The sequence below is a fragment of the Canis lupus genome, chromosome 13 (assembly GCF_048164855.1).
Source record: "Canis lupus baileyi chromosome 13, mCanLup2.hap1, whole genome shotgun sequence".
NCBI lineage: Eukaryota > Metazoa > Chordata > Mammalia > Carnivora > Canidae > Canis > Canis lupus.
The window spans coordinates 15,898,736-15,918,786 of NC_132850.1; the positions used below are offsets into that span (position 1 = coordinate 15,898,736).

General features: G+C 41.2%; 3 protein-coding genes across 17 annotated transcripts in view; 2 read left to right on the plus strand and 1 right to left on the minus strand.

Annotated features, from left to right (window-relative positions):
- IPP (intracisternal A particle-promoted polypeptide) overlaps positions 1-12,392 on the plus strand; it is a 49,723-nt gene extending 37,331 nt beyond the window's left edge. For 6 of the 10 annotated variants that reach the window (XM_072772365.1, XM_072772370.1, XM_072772369.1 and 3 more), the window contains one exon: positions 2,476-4,671. In XM_072772365.1, coding sequence (XP_072628466.1) covers positions 2,476-2,700 — 225 coding nt within the window. In that variant the 3' untranslated portion in view covers positions 2,701-4,671. Of the gene's footprint in view, positions 1-2,475; positions 4,672-10,299 lie in introns of those variants that run through there. The other 4 variants (XM_072772368.1, XM_072772366.1, XM_072772372.1 and 1 more) reach the window with 2 other exon arrangements.
- Positions 7,857-13,606, minus strand: TMEM69 (transmembrane protein 69). Of its 3 annotated transcripts, XM_072772380.1 has the most exons (4): positions 12,544-13,606; positions 12,354-12,454; positions 10,344-10,464; positions 7,857-8,860 (listed from the first exon to the last, which is right to left on the minus strand). In XM_072772380.1, the coding sequence occupies exons 3-4, from the start codon at positions 10,383-10,385 to the stop codon at positions 8,153-8,155; spliced, it is 750 nt and encodes a 249-aa protein (XP_072628481.1). In that variant the 5' UTR covers positions 10,386-10,464; positions 12,354-12,454; positions 12,544-13,606; the 3' UTR covers positions 7,857-8,152. The 3 variants fall into 3 exon arrangements, with proteins under 3 accessions (XP_072628481.1, XP_072628482.1, XP_072628480.1); XM_072772381.1 differs by having other exon boundaries at positions 10,344-10,443; positions 12,354-13,606; XM_072772379.1 differs by having other exon boundaries at positions 12,354-13,606.
- GPBP1L1 (GC-rich promoter binding protein 1 like 1) overlaps positions 13,574-20,051 on the plus strand; it is a 61,420-nt gene continuing 54,942 nt past the window's right edge. Inside the window, exon 1 of one of the 4 annotated variants that reach the window (XM_072772377.1) lies at positions 13,574-13,779. The gene's annotated coding sequence lies outside the window, so the exon portion shown is untranslated. Of the gene's footprint in view, positions 13,780-14,197; positions 14,382-14,596; positions 14,883-20,051 lie in introns of those variants that run through there. The other 3 variants (XM_072772376.1, XM_072772375.1, XM_072772378.1) reach the window with 3 other exon arrangements.

The following is a 20,051-nucleotide window of genomic DNA, read 5'->3' on the forward strand; positions in this document are numbered from 1 at the left end:
ATTGCATGCCTGACCAACTGAGCTAGCCAGGTGCCCCATCTTGTGTTTTTAATTTTAGCCATTCTGACAGGTGTGAGGTGATAGCTCATTGTAGTTTTGATTTGCATTTCCCTGATGATGACTGATGTTCAACATTTTTTCGAGCGTCTGTTGGCCATCTATATGTTTTCTTTGAAGAAATGTCTGTTCATGTTTTCTACCCTTTTTTTTTTTTTAAGATTTTATTTATTCATGAGAGACAGAGAGAGAGAGAGAGAGAGAGAGAGAGGTAGAGACACAGGCAGAGGGAGAAGCAGGCTCCCTGCAGGGAACCCGATGTGGGCTGCAGGGAGCTCAATCCTGGGTCTCCAGGATCACGACCTGGGCTGAAGGCAGGTGCTAAACCTCTAAGCCACCCAAACTTCCCTCTGCCCATTTTTTAATTGGATGATGATGATGATGATGATGATGATTTTGGTATTGAGTTGTAACAGTCAGTACTTTTTATATTTTGGATAGCAACCCTTTTATCAGATATGTCATTTGCAAATATCTTCTCCCATTCAGTAGGTTGTCTTAGTTTCATTGTTTGCTATGCAGAAAAAAGCTTTTTGTTTTTATATAATCCCAATAGTTTATTTTTGCTTTTTTTTTTTTTAAGATTTTATTCATTTATTCATGAGAGAGAGAGGCAGAGACACATGCAGAGGGAGAAGCAGGCTCCATGCAGGAAGCCCTATGTGGGACTCCATCCTGGGACCCCAGAATCACACCCTGAGCTGAAGGCTGGCACTCAACCACTGAATTACCCAGGCATCCTGCTTTTATTTTGTCTTGACTCAGGAGACCTATCTAGAAAAGTGTTGCTATGGCTGTCAGAGAAATGGCTGCCTGTGCTCTCTTCTAGGATTTTATGGTTTCAGGCCTCACATTTACATCTGTGATCCATTTTTAGCTTATTTTTGTATATGGTATAAGAAAGTGGTCCAGTTTCATTCTTTGCATGTAGCTATCCAGTTTCCTCAACACTGTTGAAATAGTCTTCTTTTATAAAATAACCTTTTAACCCAGAAGATCATTCTTAAAAGTAGGCTATAGTTTCCAACCCATGATCTATACTACCTTTCTGAAAATGTTTTAAAAATTATTAACTCCACTAGGTGGTCTTTGCAAAAAAGGATTCCATGGTCAATAACTCAGCAAGTGTGATAGCAACATTCTCTTGGAGATTTATAAGGGTCATTAGCATATTTAAAAAAATTTTTTTAAAGATTTTATTTATTTATTCATGAGAGACATAGAGAGGCAGAGACACAGGCAGAGAGGAGAAGCAGGCTTCACGCAGGGAGCCTGCTGACGTGGGACTCAATCCTGGGTCTCCAGGACCAGGCCCTGGGGCCAAAGGCGGCGCTAAACTGCTGAGCCACCCCGGCTGCCCCTAAAAAAATTTTTTTAAAGTTTTTATTTATTTATTAATGAGAGACATGGGGGTTGGGGTGGGCAAAGGCACAGACAGAGGGAGAAGCAGGCTCCCCGAAAGGAGCCCGATGCAGGACCCTATCCTGGATCCAGGGATCCCACCCTGAGCCTGAGCTGAAGAAGGCAGACACTCAATCACTGAGCCACCCACGCATCCCGAGTCATTAGCATATTAAAGCTTTTTTTTTTTTTTTTTTTATATTAAAGCTTTTTAAAAGCCATTCTGTATATTAGCTTTTATCTCCTTGGAGCTTTATTGGATTTGTGTTGTGTGTGTGCATTACCTACTTGTATTCCATAGAACTAATTTCACAGAATGTCTTCCTATATAGGATTTCTAGATTGTCTCTTGATCATGATTTATAGTTAATCACAGACATGTTTTTCAGTTGTTTTCCTCTAAATTTGCTACTTTGTCTATACCTGCTCAAAAGTTCATTTTTTTTTTTTCAAAAGTTCATTTGAAAAAAAATTTTTGTTTTAAGATTTTATTTATTTATTGATGAGAGACTCAGAGAGTGAGGCAGAGACACAGGCAGAAGGAGAAGCAGGCTCCATGCAGGAAGCCGGATACAGGACTTGATCCCAGGACTCCAGGGATCACACCCTGAGCCAAAGGCAGATGCCCAACCACCGAGCCACCCAGGCGTCCAGAAAATGTGTTGTATAAGGCACCTGGGTGGCTCAGTGGTTGAGGGTCTGCCTTTTGCTCAGGTTGTGATCACAGGGTACTGAGATTGAGTCCCACGCCAGACTCCCTGAAGGGAGCCTCCTTCTCTCTCTGCCTATGTCCCGACTTTCTCAATGTGTCTCTCATGAATAAATAAATTCTTAAAAAAAGAAAATGTTTTATATATATGTGTGTGTGTGTGTGTGTGTGTGTGTATATATATATATATATATTTATGACTAGACCCTGAGTTTGAAATTTAAGTATATAAAAGAATTAGAATATGTGATTTCTCAGCAGTTTTCTTTACTATAATTTTATGATTCTGCTTTTTTTCTCTTAACCAGGAAAAGTGGGTTGAAGTTGCCTCAATGAAAGTGCCTAGAGCAGGCATGTGTGTTGTGGCAGTCAATGGGCTTCTGTATGTTTCTGGAGGTCGATCTTCCAGCCATGATTTCTTGGCTCCAGGTACCTTGGATTCAGTTGAAGTTTATAACCCTCATTCAGATACATGGACAGAAATCGGTAACATGATCACCAGTCGTTGTGAAGGAGGTGTTGCTGTACTATGAAATATAAAGCATAAGGGAGCACAAGAAACATTTTGAAAATAGAGGATCTGACCCTTTGCAAGTCACACATGTATTTGGTGATAGGACCCTCTGATTCTACTGAATTTTCCATGTATTTGGTAGATAAATGACTAAAGAATGATTTTTCTAAGAATTTGAGTAAGGAGAAATATGGAACATATCCTAAATATTAAAGAACTCACACAAATTTGCCAAGCTTACCAATAGAAATGCTGTTTATGCTCTAGAATTCTCCCCTTAGAGTCCTATTTGTAAAAATGATTTGCTAGAAGCTTCTTGGCAAATAGCCCCATTCATGCTTCTCCAGTGCAAACCATGCTGTAACATGACCCTTAAGTACTGTAGGAATATCAGTGAGCAGTTTAAAGATGTCTGTAGATTCATGGTTCAATCTACAGACAGTTTTCCATGGCCACAGTTGAACTTAACGGAGAAAAGCCAACGAAACAATTCCCTTTTTATTTGATGCTAGGAGTTTTCACTAGTCCCAAACTTTTTATTGGCACCAGATATACTGGGAGGAACATGTGGGAAATATCTACCTATCTGTATAGATGTTTATATAGATAAATAAATTTTTGCCTGTTAATACAGGATTAAAAAAGCTTTTGCTCACTTATTTTTTTTGTCTTAATGCTGAAAGTGCAAGTGAGAAATTACTAGGAGGTTCTTAGTGACAGTCCTTTAGTACAATTGGATGATATAATGGGTGACAGAGCCCAGTGAGATGTATGTACTTATTAAATTTCTTTCCTAATTTCTAAATGGTTATCAAAAATATCTGCTTGGCTTTGGGAAGAGGGGATTTTATTAGACTATCAAGCTTTGTGAAACTTCCTTGTACTTGGGCAATCCTAAGTATGAACTTAGTAGAAAGCCACTGCCTGGTTTGGAGACCGTGGAATTATAGGTACTTATGAAGCTATTTATAGACATTGATAAAAGTGTTAAGTTGAAAGGCCTGTGGTCCAGAACTACTTCTCAAAACTTTTCGTTTTTCCCTTGAGAAACATTCTAAAGAATGGTTATCTGTCCAGTTCTGAGAGGAACATTTTTTGTGTACCTGACCATCACTTTTAGTTATTTCTACTAGTCGTTTAGAGCCATTCATATTAAAGGTCTTGCATACATTTAGGTTTATCTAGTGATTCCAGGATTTGATTTGTATATCCCTGATTTCCCCTTTTCCTTTTCTTTTTCCCCTTTTCCCTTTTTTTTTTTTTTTTTTTTTTAAGATTTTGTTTTTAAGTAATCTCTGCACCGAGGTTGGGGCTTGAACCCACAACCCTAAGATCAAGAGTTATATGCTCCTCTGACCAAACCAGCCAGGCACCCCTGATTTCCTTTTCTTTCCTAAAGTCCTTAAGTGTATTATTATAATTATATAGGCATCAGCATCTTATTTAGATAGAAAATCTTTGATGGTAAGCATTAAAGATTCAGGTAGCACTCACATCCAAAATATTTGGATTGACCCACAAGGATACTTTCTTTCATAACTTAACCATATGCATGTATTAAGAAAAGCTTATGTAGTACAGACAGAAAGCTCTGTGTCCCTTTCTTTGGGGTATCCTAAAGTCTGAAGGGTCATAGATGCCTGGTTGAGATCTATAAGATGTCAAGGAGTGACAGATAATTTGTAGATTATTTAAACTCTAATTAATGTGCCTTTAATATTTCTAGTTACAGAGAATCTGCATTTTGGTTCAAGAGATTTACAGAATATTCCTATAATTTAATTCCCATTATTGCCTGGTACCAACCTAAAATGGCACTGTGAAGGGAGGCATTTTGTACTGCTGTGGCAGAAACATGTCAAGACAATCTGTGTTTGGGCTTAATATGTCCTAACAATCCTTGTAAATATATTATTGTAAAAATGCTTATTATTTTCTAGGTAATGATATGGTTTTAAAAATAATCTACTAATAAAGTATGTTAATTTTTGCTTTTCCTTGTGTTTATTTTATTTTTTTTTAAAGATTTTATTTATTTACTCATGAGAGACACAGAGAGAGAGGCAGAGACATATGCAGAGGGAGAAGCAGGCTCCCTGCAAGGAGCCGGATGTGGGACTCAATCCTGGATCCCGGAATCATGCCCTGGGCCAAAGGCAGATGCTCAACCGCTGAGCCACCCAGGCATCCCTTTCCTTGTGTTTATTAACTTAGTATATTACCAGTCTTCCTAGATTACCCAACTGTATTAGGATTGCTCATTTTTTATTATTTTATTTTACATTTAGGGACTTGCACATTTACTTCTTACATTTAAATTTGTTTTCTGGGCAGCCCTGGTGGCTCAGTGGTTTAGCGCTGCCTTCAGCCCAGGGTGTGGTCCTGGAGACCAGGGATCAAGTCCCATGTCAGGCTCCCTGCATGAAGCCTGCTTTTCCCTATACCGGTGTCTCTGCCTCTCTCTCTCTGTGTGTCTCATGAATAAATAATTTTTTAAAAATCTTAAGAAAAATAAATTTGTCTTCTGAGCAGCTACTAATGTGATCTTCCTCCAAAATATTTGACAATCTAATAAACTTCTAAATATCCTGTTGAATGTACTTAAAGTCAGGTGTACTTTAAAATCAGTTTTTTTAAAGAATCATACACTGTAATTCACTTGTAAAGTGCATTTACCTACCTTTGTGTTTTTTTTTTTTTTAAAGATTATTTATTTATTTATTCATAGTGACATAGCTAGAGAGAGAGAGGCAAAGACACAGGCAGAGGGAGAAGCAGGCTCCATGCAAGGAGCCTGACGTGGGACTCGATCCCGGGTCTCCAAGATCACACCCTGGGCTGCAGGCGGTGCTAAACCGCTGCGCCACCAGGGCTGCCCTTACCTACCTTTGTTTAGTGAAATCAGGCAGTTAGCTTAAAAGTGACTTGCCCCTATTCTGAAAGATGATGAATTTGAGATTAGATAAGTTTTTTTGTGTAGTCCTCATGCAATTTAGAAGCAAAGAATTAAGTTTCTTCACGAAAACACTTAGTAGATTTGAGAAAGATCTGAAGAGGATAAGCTTTCCTTCCTTCAATATCCGGCTGTCGTGTACTATTCTTTGTATTAATAAAGAAGAATTGTGTGGTGGTTTCAGCTATGGGCTTTCATTGGTAAGCTTCTCAATGATCAGAACAAGGTCTAGCTCTGTGGTGGTGTACTTGTTTGCTAGGGCTGCTGTAACAAAGTACCACAGAAATTTAAAACAATAGAATTTATTCTCAAAGTTTTGGAACCTGGAAGTCTAAAATCAAGGTGTGGGATCCCTGGGTGGCGCAGCGGTTTGGCGCCTGCCTTTGGCCCAGGGCGCGATCCTGGAGACCCGGGATCAAATCCCACGTCGGGCTCCCGGTGCATGGAGCCTGCTTCTCCCTCTGCCTGTGTCTCTGCCTCTCTCTCTCTCTCTCTCTGTGACTATCATAAACAAATAAAAAAAAAAAATTAAAATCAAGGTGTTAGTAGCCCATTCCTTCTAAGTGCTAAAAGGAAGGCATCTATTCCAGGCTTCTCTCCTAGGAATCTGGATGGCTAACTTCATGTACATGTGGCATTTTCCTGGTATGCAAGTTTTTCCTTGTTATAAGGATACCAGTAATATTACAGCCTACCCTTAAAATCTCATTTTAGCCTTATAACTTCTGTAAAGACCTGTCTCCAAATAAGGTCACATTCTGAGATATTGGGGACATGGAGAAAATACAGTTCAGCTTATGAAATTCAGACTAATATTTGTAATTTGTCTATTTATTTATTTATTTATTTTTATTTATGATAGTCACACACAGAGAGAGAGAGAGAGGCAGAGACACAGGCAGAGGGAGAAGCAGGCTCCATGCACCAGGAGCCCGACGTGGGATTTGATCCCGGGTCTCCAGGATTGTGCCCTGGGCCAAAGGCAGGTGCTAAACCGCTGTGCCACCCAGGGATCCCCAGACTAATATTTGAGTTATACAAAGATAACATACCACTTGATACTTTACTGATTTATATTCTTATGCTATTTAGAATGTTTTTCCTTTTTTATAAGATGCTCAAGAGACCAAGTTTTCAAGTTAGAATCTAAGGTGTTGCTTTTGCTTGTTTTAAAAAAGCTTCTTTGGGGCAGCCCAGGTGGCTCAGAGGCCGCCTTCAGCCCAGGGCCTGATCCTGGAGACCAGGGATCAAGTCCCACATCAGGTTCCCTGCACGGAGCCTGCTTCTCCCTCTGCCTGTGTCTCTGCCTCTCTCTGTCTCTGTATCTCTTATGAATAAATAAATAAAATATTTAAAAATAATAAAAATTTTTTAAAATTAAAAAGCTTCTTTTTGAGTTAATAAGTAAAACTAAAGAGCCCTGTTTGTTAGAACATCAAGGTGGCAAAACAAAAAGCAACAAAAAATTAAAAAGATGGCTCCATCTTGACTTTCCCTAGTTTACATATACTAATTTTTAAAAAAGATTTTTATTCATGAGAGACATAGAGAGAGAGAGAGGCGCAGAGACACAGGCAGAGGGAGAAGCAGGCTCCATGCAGGGAGCCTGATGTGAGACTCAATCCCAGGTCTCCAGAATCACACCCTGGGCTGAAGGCAGGCTCTAAACCACTGAGCCTCCCAGGGATCCCCCATATACTAGTAATTTTATTCTTCAAAATTATTTTGACTAGGGATCCCTGGGTGGCGCAGCGGTTTGGCGCCTGCCTTTGGCCCAGGGCGCGATCCTGGAGATCCGGGATCGAATCCCACGTCGGGCTCCCGGTGCGTGGAGCCTGCTTCTCCCTCTGCGTCTCTCTCTCTCTCTCTCTGTGACTATCATAAATAAATAAAAATTTAAAAAAAATTATTTTGACTAGCTGGTGTTCTTTGGAGATGAAGTTGTGTCCATAAAAACTGGAAAATATGTCCAGCTTTTCTTTGAACCTGGCTTCCCCTCATGACACTGCTTCCTCCTGACTTTAGAGCCACAGAATCTTTCAGCTCATGTAACTAGCTTATACCAGATGAAATGAGCTTCAAAACGCAATCCCCAGGGCCAGTTGCAATGAATACTCCACACCGGAACCACCTATTATTTTCACACTGATGGATACAAAGTTTTCCTCTTGTAGGAGAATGTGCCTGTCTTTTTTCAATGATCATAATAAGGCTCAACAAAAGGGATTTTCATTTTTATTATTTTATATTCTTTTAAAAAAGTAAAACATTAAAATATATATTCATAAAGACCAAAAACTGTTAAGTGAAAATGACTTGTTAGGGATTTTCAAACTGTTATCAATCAAGTAAATATTTGACAATAAAGATTTCTAGAAATGAAAATAATCTGTTAAGGATAAATAACCATTGATGGAGAAAAAAAGCTAAACAGGAGGAGGAAAAAGGTGATGCTAAAACAAAACATTCCAAGGCTTATAGCCAACATGCTAACGTCATCTACAGAGTAGTTTTTTATTTATTCTATTTGACCAGGTCTCTTGGGTCCTTTCTCTGGATAAATTTCTTTAACTAGTAAAGTGATTATAAATGAAAACAAGGCCACTAAAGTGACTACTATCTTAAGGGCCTTGAACCAATTGGGATAATGTGGCAAGAGAAAAAGTTCAATGTGTAATGCTATCCCCAAACCTATTATTACTGTGACTATAGCTTCACTGAGTCTTTCAGAAATAAGGAAGGCAAACCATGAGAACACAACAGGAGCTGTACTATTAGCTAAATTGAGAAAGTCTGGTTTGGCTGCACTACCTTCTGGCAGAGCAAAACCCCATCTGATCCCTCCCAAGAAAGATAGGAAACTGGCTCCATAAGCCATCTGAGTGAAAGCTAATAAGGGGATATAGGTCTTTGTCATCACCATGACCACTGGTGGAACAACAAAGGGGATTAGTCCTGCCAGAGTTATGTATAATGCTGGCTTTGGGCTGTCAAGCAGGTAAGTGATGGTGAGTGGTGGCTTGGCTGGAACTACTTCTTGCTTCTTCTTCTTAAAGCTGCATGGGGAAGTATGATAGTACTGTGTCTTCCTCATATACACTGGAAATGATGAGAAAAACCAAGGCCTTGGAAACAAAGGGGAAAATTTCTGCTGGTGACATGTCTTGAGAGAAAGTGTTTCAATTCTGCTGACTCCTAGTCGGACTGGGAAAGGATACTTCAGCATCTACAGAAAAAACAAAACCAGTAGATAAAAAGATTTTTTAATAACCACAATGTCTTAGTTAATCCCAAACTGAAACAATTTAAAAACAAACCATCTACCCTCTATTACTACATCAAACTTTACAGAAAGGTTGGACTACAGGGTGCTGTTAATGCTAGCTAAGGCTAGCAAACAGCTATACAACATGCAAATAGAAACCTAGTGATGTGTTTAGCCTACCACTAATCTTATCCCATAAGAGGAATATCTGAAAGGAGAACAGGTAAAGACTATATCTTTATTACATGGCATTTTTTAAAAAGATTTATTTATTTATTCATGAGAGACACAGGCAGAAGGAGAAGCAGGCTCCTCTCAGGGAGCCTGATGCGGGACTTGATCCTGCATCTGGGGATCATGACATGACCTCAGCCGAAAGCAGGCGCCCAACCGCTCAGCCACCCAGGCATCCCTAGTACTTGGCATTTTAAACTGCCTCTGCTATTTATAACCTGCAAAAGAAGCAGCATTAATTACTGTGGGAATGCTATTTTATATAGAGAAAGCAGTCTACTTTCCAACTTAGCTTTAGAGACACTGCATACTTTCCATAGTTCCATTCGTTTCTACTTGTCTTTGCCTAGAATTCTAACCTATTACTTTGCTCCCCTTTTCCCTTCCCCTTCCCCTCCCTCCCTCCCTCCCTCCCTCCCTCTCTCTCTCTCTCTCTCTCTTTCTTTCTTTCTTTCTTTCTTTCTTTCTTTCTTTCTTTCTTTCTTTCTTTCTTTCTTTCTTTCTTTCTTTCTTTCTTTCTTTCTTTCTTTCTTTCTTTCTTTTTCTTTCTTTCTTTTTCTTTCTTTCTTTCTTTCTTTCTCTTTCTTTCTTTTTTTTTCTTTTTTTCCCTCCCTCCCTCCCTCCCTCCCTCTCTCTTTCTCTTTTCTTTTCTTTTTTCTTTTCTTTCTCTCGACAGAGAGCATTGGGTGGGGGCAAAGGGGGAAAGAGAGAATCTCAAGCAGGCTCCATGCCCAGTGTGGAAGTAAGGAGATCAAGACCTGAGTTGAGGGATGCCTGGGTGGCTCAGCAGTTGAGCATCTGCCTTTGGCTCAGGGCGTGATCCCAGGTCCGGGGATCAAGTCCCACATTAGGGCTCCCTTCAAGGAGCCTGCTTTTCCCTCTGTCTGTGTCTCTGCTTCTCTGTGTGTCTCTCATGAATAAATAAAATCTAAAAAAAAAAAAAAAAAAAAAGACCGAAATCAATAAGCAGATGCTTAATTGACTCTATTTTTAAAGTGCAATCCTAAATCTATTGTTGATATTCCCTATTCTCCTTCCCTGCTTTTTGTTCTCCAGAGGACTTGCCACTTGCAATATTAAATATTTTACTTATTTTTTACTCACCCTTTCCCCTATTACATAAACATATAAAGATAAGGATTTTGTCTTTTTTTTCACTGCTATAGCCCCAGTGAATCAATGCCAGCAAATATTTGCTGGATAAACCAACCTTTGAAGATGCTTGAGGAAACTTCTGGATGAAATGAAGCATACTGGGTACTACTGAAAGTCTTGCTCAGGAAGATGCCAGGCAGTTCTGATTAATGCATTTTTACATCTAGGTGGAGGAGCTGAATCAGAAGCATGTTGCAAAATAAAACAAGATGTCACTTACTTTTCATTTTATGCATAATTTTTTTGTAAGTAGGAACTAAAGAATTTTTTCCATATAACACACTTTCCTTTGAAAATAATCATTAATGTTTTGCAGAAATCACTAATACATTAAGTAAACATCCTTTTCTTTTCATAACCATTAATTTATCTTTTGCTGTTTGGTGTAACAGGAAAAGTAATGCACAGAGACAGAAGATCTGTGTTTTACATTTATAATTCCCCAGCTGTGTTACCTTATGTAAATTGCTTCCTTGAAGCACTGTTTTCTTACCTTTAAAACTGAAGGTTATAGCTTCTCTTGTTCTCTTTTTTTACCCTATCTGTGGGGCTTAGGCTCAAAATAACGAATAATAGCAATTAATACAATTGTATTGAACCAAGTTCAATTGTATGAACCAAGTACTGTAACTATGTGTTTTAGATACCTCAACTCATTTAAGATTTTATTTTTAAGTAATACACCCAATGTAGGGCTTGAACTCACAACCCCCACACTGAGTCACTGAGCCAGCCAGGCACTCTGCATTAACTCATTTATTTATTTTTGAAGATTTTATTTATTTATGACAGACACAGAGAAAGAGAGAGAGGCAGAGACACAGGCAGACGGAGAAGCAGGCTCCATGCAGGGAGCCTGATGTGGGACTCGATCCCAGGTCTCCAGGATCACGCCCTGGGCGGAAGGTGGCACCAAACCGCTGGGCCATCAGGGCTGCCCTATTAACTCATTTAAAAATACAACCACCTCATCAACTTGGTGCTGAGAGACACTATAGCCTGTTAGGTTAGAGTGAAGATTTTGGAGTCAAACAATTTGTGTTGGCATCCTGGCTCCACCACTTATTAGGTATGTAATTTTGGAAAAGTTATTTAGCTTTGTCATGTTGCAGTTTACTCATTTTTGAAATGAAGAACTAAAATAACTACATAGGGTCGTTGTAAAATTAAATGAATATATGTAAAGAGCTGCAAACTGTCCCTGACACAAAGTAAGCGCTCAAAAAATATTAGCTATATTCCCACCGTACACAAGAGGAAATGGTTAAGAACTCTAACCTAAGCCTTCAGTAAGTGGTTGAGAATATGGATCCAGATGTGTTTTATACGAATTTCATTCTTAATCAGGAGAATGAGGTGTCTAAAAGACACAGAACCCATATTTGCTACCTAAACGCTTTATTGAACTGATTTCTAGGTCACAGCTTTTAGGGCCAGGTAGAGAAATCCTGTATTCCACCAATGCTTTCATTCTATAACATAAAGACGCAGGGAGGTAAGTTATGCTGGGCCTCTGAGGAGATCTTAGATGGCACTTACACCCACCTCCTGACCTCCAAACACATCTGCAGGGCCTACACACTCACTGTACGCTGATTGTTCACTGTACGTTCACTGTACGTTGATTTTGGTCAAAATCACCTGCATAAGGGCTTTCCAGACCACTCCCCTTAAAAATCTGAAAGCGCTCTTCTCATCGGGGACTCCCTGTGTACTGTGACCATGTGCTTTTCAACTACTGGGTGTTGAATAGAAGAGTGATAGCCTATAGCCTGGGGACGGAAACTGGTGAGATAATTAAGGGCAAAGACCCAAGGGTTAATCCGCTCAATTTAGGTGAAAACGCCCGATGCTGCCACTGCCGGAGGAAACAGTTGCGAACTGCAAGCCTCAGAGCCGACTTTAGAGAAAAAGGCGCGCGGTAAGAACGCAAGGATCTCCGGGACGCTTTGTCCGACAGTGCCCGTGGCTTTGATTTACTGTCAACTCTTGGTCCCAGCCCCACCTCCACTCCCCAATTTGCACCCTGTGCCAGCAGCTCTGCTGTATATAGAAGTATACTTGCCAGTGTCGAACCCGGAGATGGAAAACTGAGCCGCAAGAACAGCCAGAAACTCACGAAAACGTATTTCCGGCGGGTGGGATTTGACAGTGCCCGCCCACTTCCTGAGAACAAGAAAAAGAGTCCGGGTGGGGACCTAACCAGAGCTAACTGGTTCCCATTCCGGGCTTTCCATCTTGGGTCATTTTTTTACATCTGAATTCTGGGGATCCCTGGGTGGTCAGTGGTTTGGCGCCTGCCTTCGGCCCAGGGCGTGATCCTGGGGTCTCGGGATCGAGTCCCGCGTCGGGCTCCCTTCATGGAGCCTGCTTTTCCCTCTGCCTGTGTCTCTGCCTCTCTGGGTCTCTCATGAATAAATAAAATCTTAAAAAAAAAAAAATTCTGGAAGCCGGCTTTTGAACTCTGTAGGGTATCTCGATGGCCCTTGCCTCTCTCTTCCAGGTTTCCCAGCCAGCAGAACCTGGCCCTCAGAGTTCGGGAAGGTAGAGCACAACTACTGAAACAATGTCAACAATGATGGTGTTGTAGTTAGGTTGGAGAGATTTGGAGTCTAGGGCAGGTGTGACTTGGCCAAATTGCTTGCCATCACTGAAACCCATAACAGGGTTTCAAGGATCGATGGGGCACATCTTACTCCGAATTAGGCTCCTGAACTACTCAGAAAAACAAAAACTGTTTTTACTTCCATTCTCTTTGCTTGGACCTGGAAACTCCATTAAGTAAAATAAAGAGCACAAAGAGTAGGGTTTTCGCTTCCGTGGTAGGTGTAGTGATCACAATCTTGGGCTTAGGGTTGATCTGAAAAGTCGACTATTCCTTCCGTCACCCTCTGCTTTTACTTATTTGTCGGCTCTGTGACCTCGGACGGAGTGGTCTTCTATTTGCTAAGTCAATCAGAGAAGAGAGCACCAGGCAATCTGAGCGTCCTTCTGAAAACAGCCGAAAGGGCCCAGGCTGGCCACGGCCAGTTCCTCCCACTCCTCCGGATCCTAGGTCACCAGCTTCCTGGCTGCCTGCCTGCCGTCACTCGGCTCAGCGTTCCGTGCGGGATGGGCCCACCGTGAATTGTTCGGAGTAAGCGCTAGGCTTTCACTTTTATTTCCTTCTCCGTCTGCCAGGGCAGCGCCGCCCCTTCTCGTAGTGCGACACCCAATGAGACTTTGGGTCAGAGAAACAGCTTCTCCGCTCCGGCAGAGGAGCAGGCTCCAGACACAAACCCGCCCTGCGCCGGGCCCGGGACGCGACGCCAGCCGTCGGGCGGAACTACCACTCCCAGCGGGTAGCGCGTGCGCCCCGGGCGCGCAGGCCCCCAGAGCACCGCCGCGCACCCCGCTGGGGGCTGGAGTCTTCCACGACGCGCGCACGTGAAGGAAGGAAGGAAGGAGCGGAAGGTGGGAAGGGTCGGCACACACACGATCCTACGAAACCGGTTTGCTAGTACTTGTACGGGTAGTTTGGGGACGCGAGCATGCCCAGAAGTGGGGTACGCGAGGCTGAAGGGGCGGGGAAAGCGGTACACACATACACACCCACCCACTCATTCACTCGCATCCAGGCCCTCGTGCTGGGCCGGGGAATGAGGAGGGGTTCCAAACTCGGCGGGTCACCCCCGCGGGGGCGGCGCGAGGGAAGGCCCAGCACTCAGGTCCGCAGAGGGGTGGGGGCCGCCGCGCACTGCCCCGAGCCGCGGCGGGTGGGGGGTGGGGACCGCGCGGGGAATAACTGCCGTTCACGCGGCGGAACGTTGGCGGCGTGGGGCGCCGGCAGGGTCACCCGAGCGGCGCTCCTGCGCTTGCGCTCCTGTGGGCGGTGCGAGCGGGTGGGCGTGTGTGAGGCGGGGCCGGAGGGGGGAGGGCCGGGCCGGTCGTCGCTCCTCCCCGCCTCTGCCCCTCAGCGCCGTGTGGGCCGGGCAGCCATTTTGGGAAGAGCTTTGTTATGGTTGTGGGCTCTCCACCTCTGCGGGATCAGGAAGCTGGGGACGCGCCCTCAGACGCCGCGTCTGGCCCCTAGCTGCAGCCCCGCTGCTGCCGGGTGAGTGGGGGTTCCAGACGACGGAGCGGTCGGGGATCCTGAGTCGTTCCGCCGCGGGGCTCCGCCCGGTGCCCAACGGGCCGGCTGCTGGAACTAGTTGAAGGAGGCTCTCACACAGGTGGTTGGTGCAGGTCGGCCCGGGGCGGGGAGAGCGGCCGAGGGCCCGCGGTGCTGCGGTTCGCTCCGGCCGCCCCCCGCGCGCGGAGCTCTGCAGCCGAGGTCGCGGCGGCTTTGCCCGTGAGCTCCTACTTCAACTTTGGTCTCCGGGTCGGAACGCTCACCTGCGGCTCTCTGGCTCCTCTCCAGGCGTTCCGGCTTGTTGGTGTTTTTGAAGGGCTTGCTTTTACGGGTTCCTTTTTCCTTCCTTCCCAAATTAGAGCCAGGGGCTTTTGTTTTCCAACGAAGGAAAACCTAAGGAGTAAGAAAATTGTTTAAGTCCGCTGTGGGGCATCTGAGGGGAAAAGGAGCTTTGACCACCAGCGTTTTAGGTCCTTCTTGGGGGTAAGGTGTTTTCTTTGATTTTGATTAAGTCGGTTTCCAGTACCTACGGATTACTTCCCTCCCCCCGAAAAACCAGTCGATCTTGAAGAGTTTTAACTAGATTTTTTTTTTTTTTTTTCTGTTTTAAATCTACCTCTCTCCACCCCCCGTGAAATTCAAAAGAAAGGCTGAATCTAAAATGGCTGTAGCTTGGGGAAGTGCCCTAAGCTTCGGTAACTTAAATACGTTACCATGTCTTAAATTGTTGGCTGTTTGTCCTACGAGGACAGCAACTGAATCTTTGGATGTTTTGATCTTGCAATTGCTGTCTTGTCTTGAAGGGACCTTGCTAGGTGAAAACAAAGGTGAGGCTAAAGAAGTTTGCTTACTCGAAAAGTTTACGTAAGAGTGGGTGCGGTTGTGTGTGTGTGTGTGTGTGTGTGGTTGCTTATAGTTTTGAAATTGTGCTACGATGGTAATTTTATCAGCCAACTTTGTGCTCTGAGGTTGGTTTGTCATATTTGTCGAAATACTTGCTCTTAACTTTGATACTTCTTGCTTACCAGGAAAAAAAAAAACCAGCTAATGGTGGTTCATGTTTTAGTTTAGTAACAGAAGTCACACGTTTCTATGTGAATCCCATCAAAAAGTAAAGTGATTGGTAGTCTTCTAAAGACTTAGATTTCTAATTTGGCGGACTTTTTGCCTTTTCTGTGTAATACTTGAAAGGGAATCACGGTACTCTTAAGTTTGGGATATTTGTTGCAAATGGTGAGACAAGTGAAAACGAACTTTAGATGTGGAGCTCCTGATTGTTGTGCTCTTTCAAACAAAAGGCTGTCTTTTTTGTTTGCCACCCCCCTTTTTTAAACTATTAGATCCAGAAATTTAACTTAAAACACAAAGGCATAGAATGGAAACCAAGAACAGATAACTTCAGGGTTTGGAAAGGTGCTTCAGTTTCAGGTTGCAATCTTTGTAAAAGGTAAAAATAATAAAATGCTAATTGTGAATGAGAACTTGGTAATTAATAGTAAAATAAGCTGTCATCTTCCCTAGGGAGTCAGTTTCACTTTACCTTAATACATTCTTTCAACACAAAAGTTTATCGGTTCCCCTGGAATTTTTTTTTTCTTAAATAATTTTCGTGATTTTATGAGAGAAATATTTGAAGTACTTTATAGAAATAACAAGTCCGTTGCATTCTGTTTTGCCAGTTTGCCTACTGAACAACTAAAACTTGGGTACTCAAAATGGTTTGTACATGTTGATATAAATATTTTTTCAGTTGATTCTGGATAGTTTCAGAGTTCTTGAAATGGGAGGTTGATGTTAGGAAGCCTTTTTATTTTGTATAAATGCAATTCACCAGTTTTCTTATCAGTGGCTGTTTAAAAGCTTGGCTGAGGAAGGGCACATGCAACCATTTTAATAAGTTTGTAATGATAAGAAATCTGAAACACATTTCTGCTTAATTCATTAATCCATTTTTAAATTCTCAGTTAAAGATATAATACACAATTATGAATCATTCTTCAGGAGATTGCATATCTTTGTTTTATGGTTAAATTGTATGTACTTACTAACCGTGATAACTAATGTGCAAGGACCTAAGCAATCTGTTTCTAAGTCATTGTGCTTAACCATTATGGGTGCTGTCTTTAATGATTAAAATAAGACTGTTGGAAAAGGTGGGAGATACAACAGTTCTATTTATTTATTTATTTATTTATTTATTTACTTATTTGCTTATTTGCTTATTTACTTATTTACTTATTTATTTATTTATTTTGGTACAACAGTTTTAAAGGATCCCAACTAAAAAAGTACTTCATGGAAAAGGTAAATTTTATGGTGGGCTATTTATGGTTTTTCAAATAGATGGGAGGAAAAATCTAGGTGGCACATAGATATCATGTTACCTCACATACGACTGTAGTTGTCTTTGTCTGGAGTTTAATGTTTGGTATGCTGAGACCTAGCTGTCCAAGTCATTTCTAAATCAGACTCTGATTTTTATTTCCCATTGAAGTCTCCCCAAAACAAAACTGGCTACATTCAAACTTGAAAAGTAGTTCCTCAAGAATAACTGAACTTTCATCCATTGGTAATCTTAACTAAGGAGGTAAAATATTGCTGTTACGTAAATTGAATCTTTATAGGTGATTTCAGATAAATGGTAAATATTTCAAAAAGTCCATTATTTTCTTTTATTAAAGCAAACAATTAGCCCCTCTTCCCCATTTCAAGAAATGCTACAGGCTCTACTGTGGAGCCAGTTTTGGGTGCTAAGGATGAGAAATACCTAAATGACCATAAAACATTTTGCCACCGAAGAATTTAGTAGATTAACATAAGTGGAAAATGTTACAGAATGACAACATAGAAAGCTATCTTTCTTAAAGGGGTTGGCTTTTAACGTACTCGTTATGTTTACCTTCTTTTTCTGTGATAAAACTGCTTTGCCTTATGTTAATCAGACGTCAGGCCAGAGAATCACCAGCATGAACAAAATTTTAGTACACTTTTCTGAGCAATAGGTCTATTTGTGTGGAATACATTTTGTTTTCAGAAAAATCAAATTCATTTAAGTTTGGCTGTACTTCAGATTTCAGACTCTTGTTTCTTCTGATTGTAAGTTTAAATTTCATTATATAAAAAATTCTTTTCTGAATTATTGCTCTTTGAAGTATGTTGAAAAGTTGTTTGGGGGGCTCTTTGGCTAGTTAATTAAAAGGCAGAGCCATTCCAATGTTCCTGCTATATGTTTATGAATTATTAGCTCTACTTTTTAATTAGTCTTATGAGGTCCGATGGGAAGGATAGTTTATTGTGGGCTTCATAAAGCTGGAGGCTGTAGTAGAGGCCAATGTATATAATCTCATTCCTCAAAATTCTTTTTAAAAATAGATACTAACCCTTCAACAGGTGAGTGTACAGAGGCTCCAAGAAGTTAAGTAATTTACCTAACATGAGAGGTCAGAATTCAGGCACCTTTCTCTGATTCTAAAGCTCAGTTTGGACCACATCATGTAGAGAGATATTATTTTAATTAAGGACTACATATAGCCTGGATTTGAATCTCTGCCTTGCCACTTAGAACTTTGTGAGTGGGAGAGAGTTTAAAGTGAAATTTCTGTGCCTGTTTCTTCCTCTGTTAAATGGGGAATAATAGTAATTTAGAGGGTTATTGGGGCAAATAATATTTGTAGAGCTCTTAAAGCAATGCACTTCATAATTGTTAATAAACTGTATAAAATTGTCTTTAATGAATGTCCTTTTACCAACCAAATGAAATTTATTGACATCTGAGCAGATTACTGCATGTGGAGTTTATTTTTTTTCTTTCTGTCTTAGGTATTTTTCTGTTGTTTTTTCTAGTTTATTTGAATCAGAATCCAGTTCCCACATACCATTACTGACATTATTTCAACCTCTTAATTTGTATGTTTCTTCTGGGTTTTTTTTCCTTGTTTTTTGTTGAAGAAACCAGGTTATTTATCCTGCGTAGTTGCCACATTTGAGATTTTCCTGAATTCCTATAAGCTGGTAGTTGGGTATTGACTCTTACATTGAGATTTGTTGGGGGAAGGAGAGAAGACAACTTCATAGGTGATTATGTGCATTTGGAGTTTTTTTCTGGTTCAGTAGGTCTTATATGTATCACTTTCTTAAAATTTCTCAATTGAGCAGCATAGAGGAATTAGAGGAGTTATTTATCTTCCTTTGATATGCATATAAAATGGAGGGTTTGGTTTGCCAACCCACTATTTACTTTAACAGGCAGTTTTTTTCCGGTCCTTTTTTTCTTCATAGTATGTATTTTTGTATATAAAATTGAGCTGAGTGTGCTGGGTTTGCAATTGTCTTGTTTTCTAGTTTTGGTTACTAGTGAGTAGTTTTCTCAGCCTATTTGGTTTGAAATTTTTTCTTCTCAAAACTGTTCTTCCCCAGGGTACCTAGGTTGCACAGTCAGTTAGGCAATCAGACTCTTGGTTTCGGTTTAGGTCATGATCCTCTGGGGTTGTGAGCTCAAGCCTTGAGTTGGGCTTTGTACTCTGCAAGGAGTCTACTTAAAACTCTCTCCACCTCTGCACTTTCCTTCACGAATTAATCTAAAAAAAAAAAAAGAAAAATCCAACAACAGCCACTTTTCCCCCTATTGCTTTTGCCCCCTTCTGAACCCCCTTAAGCATTTTATTCCTGATACCTCTTGAACATGGACTGTATGTAGGCCAGGCACTTCTCCCCTTACACTCCCAGGGAAAACATCCAGGTATGTGCTTTTTTTTTTTTAAGATTTCATTTATTTATTCATGAGAGACAGAGAGAGGCAGAGTTGTAGGCAAAGGAAGAAGCAGGCTCCCTGTGAGGAGCCTGGTGTAGAACTTGATCCCAGGACCCTGGGATCAGACCCTGAGTCAAAGGCAGATGATCAACCACTGAACCACTCAGGCATCCCATTCCCGGAGTATTCTTAACACTACTTATAGTCACCCTTTAATCATCAACTTTCCAACAGTCTCCACACTACTAAGATTTGAACCAAAAAAGAGATGGAATGACTTGCCCAGTTACACAGCTAGAACCAGCTAGATCCAGTCTGCCCTTCTAGCTTAAATGTTTGGATTGAAAGCAAAGTTTATTCTTGAGAAGAAATTTTTAGAAATGCTTGTAAAGTAAAATGAATTTGAAGTAAAAATATATGTTTGGTGATATAGTATTTACTATTACACCTCTCAATTAAAGAAAGGATGTAGGGACGCCTGGGTGGCTCAGCGGTTGAGCGTCTGCCTTGGGCTCAGAGCGTGATCCCGGGGTTCCGGGATCAAGTCCCACATTGGGCTCCCTGCATGGAACCTGCTTTTCCCTCTGCCTATGTTTCTGCCTCTCTCTCTCTCTCTCTCTCTCTCTCTCTCTCTGTCTCTCATGAATAAATAAATAAAATCCTAAAAAAAAAAAAAAAGTATAGTTTTTAGATGTGACAGTCTATTCTCTAATAGGGAATTTGAGTCCTTCAGGGTCAGCATAGCTGCAGATATTTGATAAAAGTTATCACTACTTAGTGGCTTGTTTGTAGTGTAGTTGATATAGTCACTTTGGAGAAAATACTGTAAAAACATTTTTGCTGGTTCTTAAACCTTAGAATTTCAGATACTTGCATAAATCTAATGCACGTAGTTATTTGAA

Excerpts from the sequence above, each read along its gene's own strand:
- TMEM69 (XM_072772380.1), bottom strand. The coding sequence starts at position 10,385 with ATGCTTCATTTCATCCAGAAGTTTCCTCAAGCATCTTCAAAG. Across the intron at positions 8,861-10,343 it reads TTCCTCAAGCATCTTCAAAG|ATGCTGAAGTATCCTTTCCC; the intron begins GTTGGTTTATCC and ends TTTTTTCTGTAG.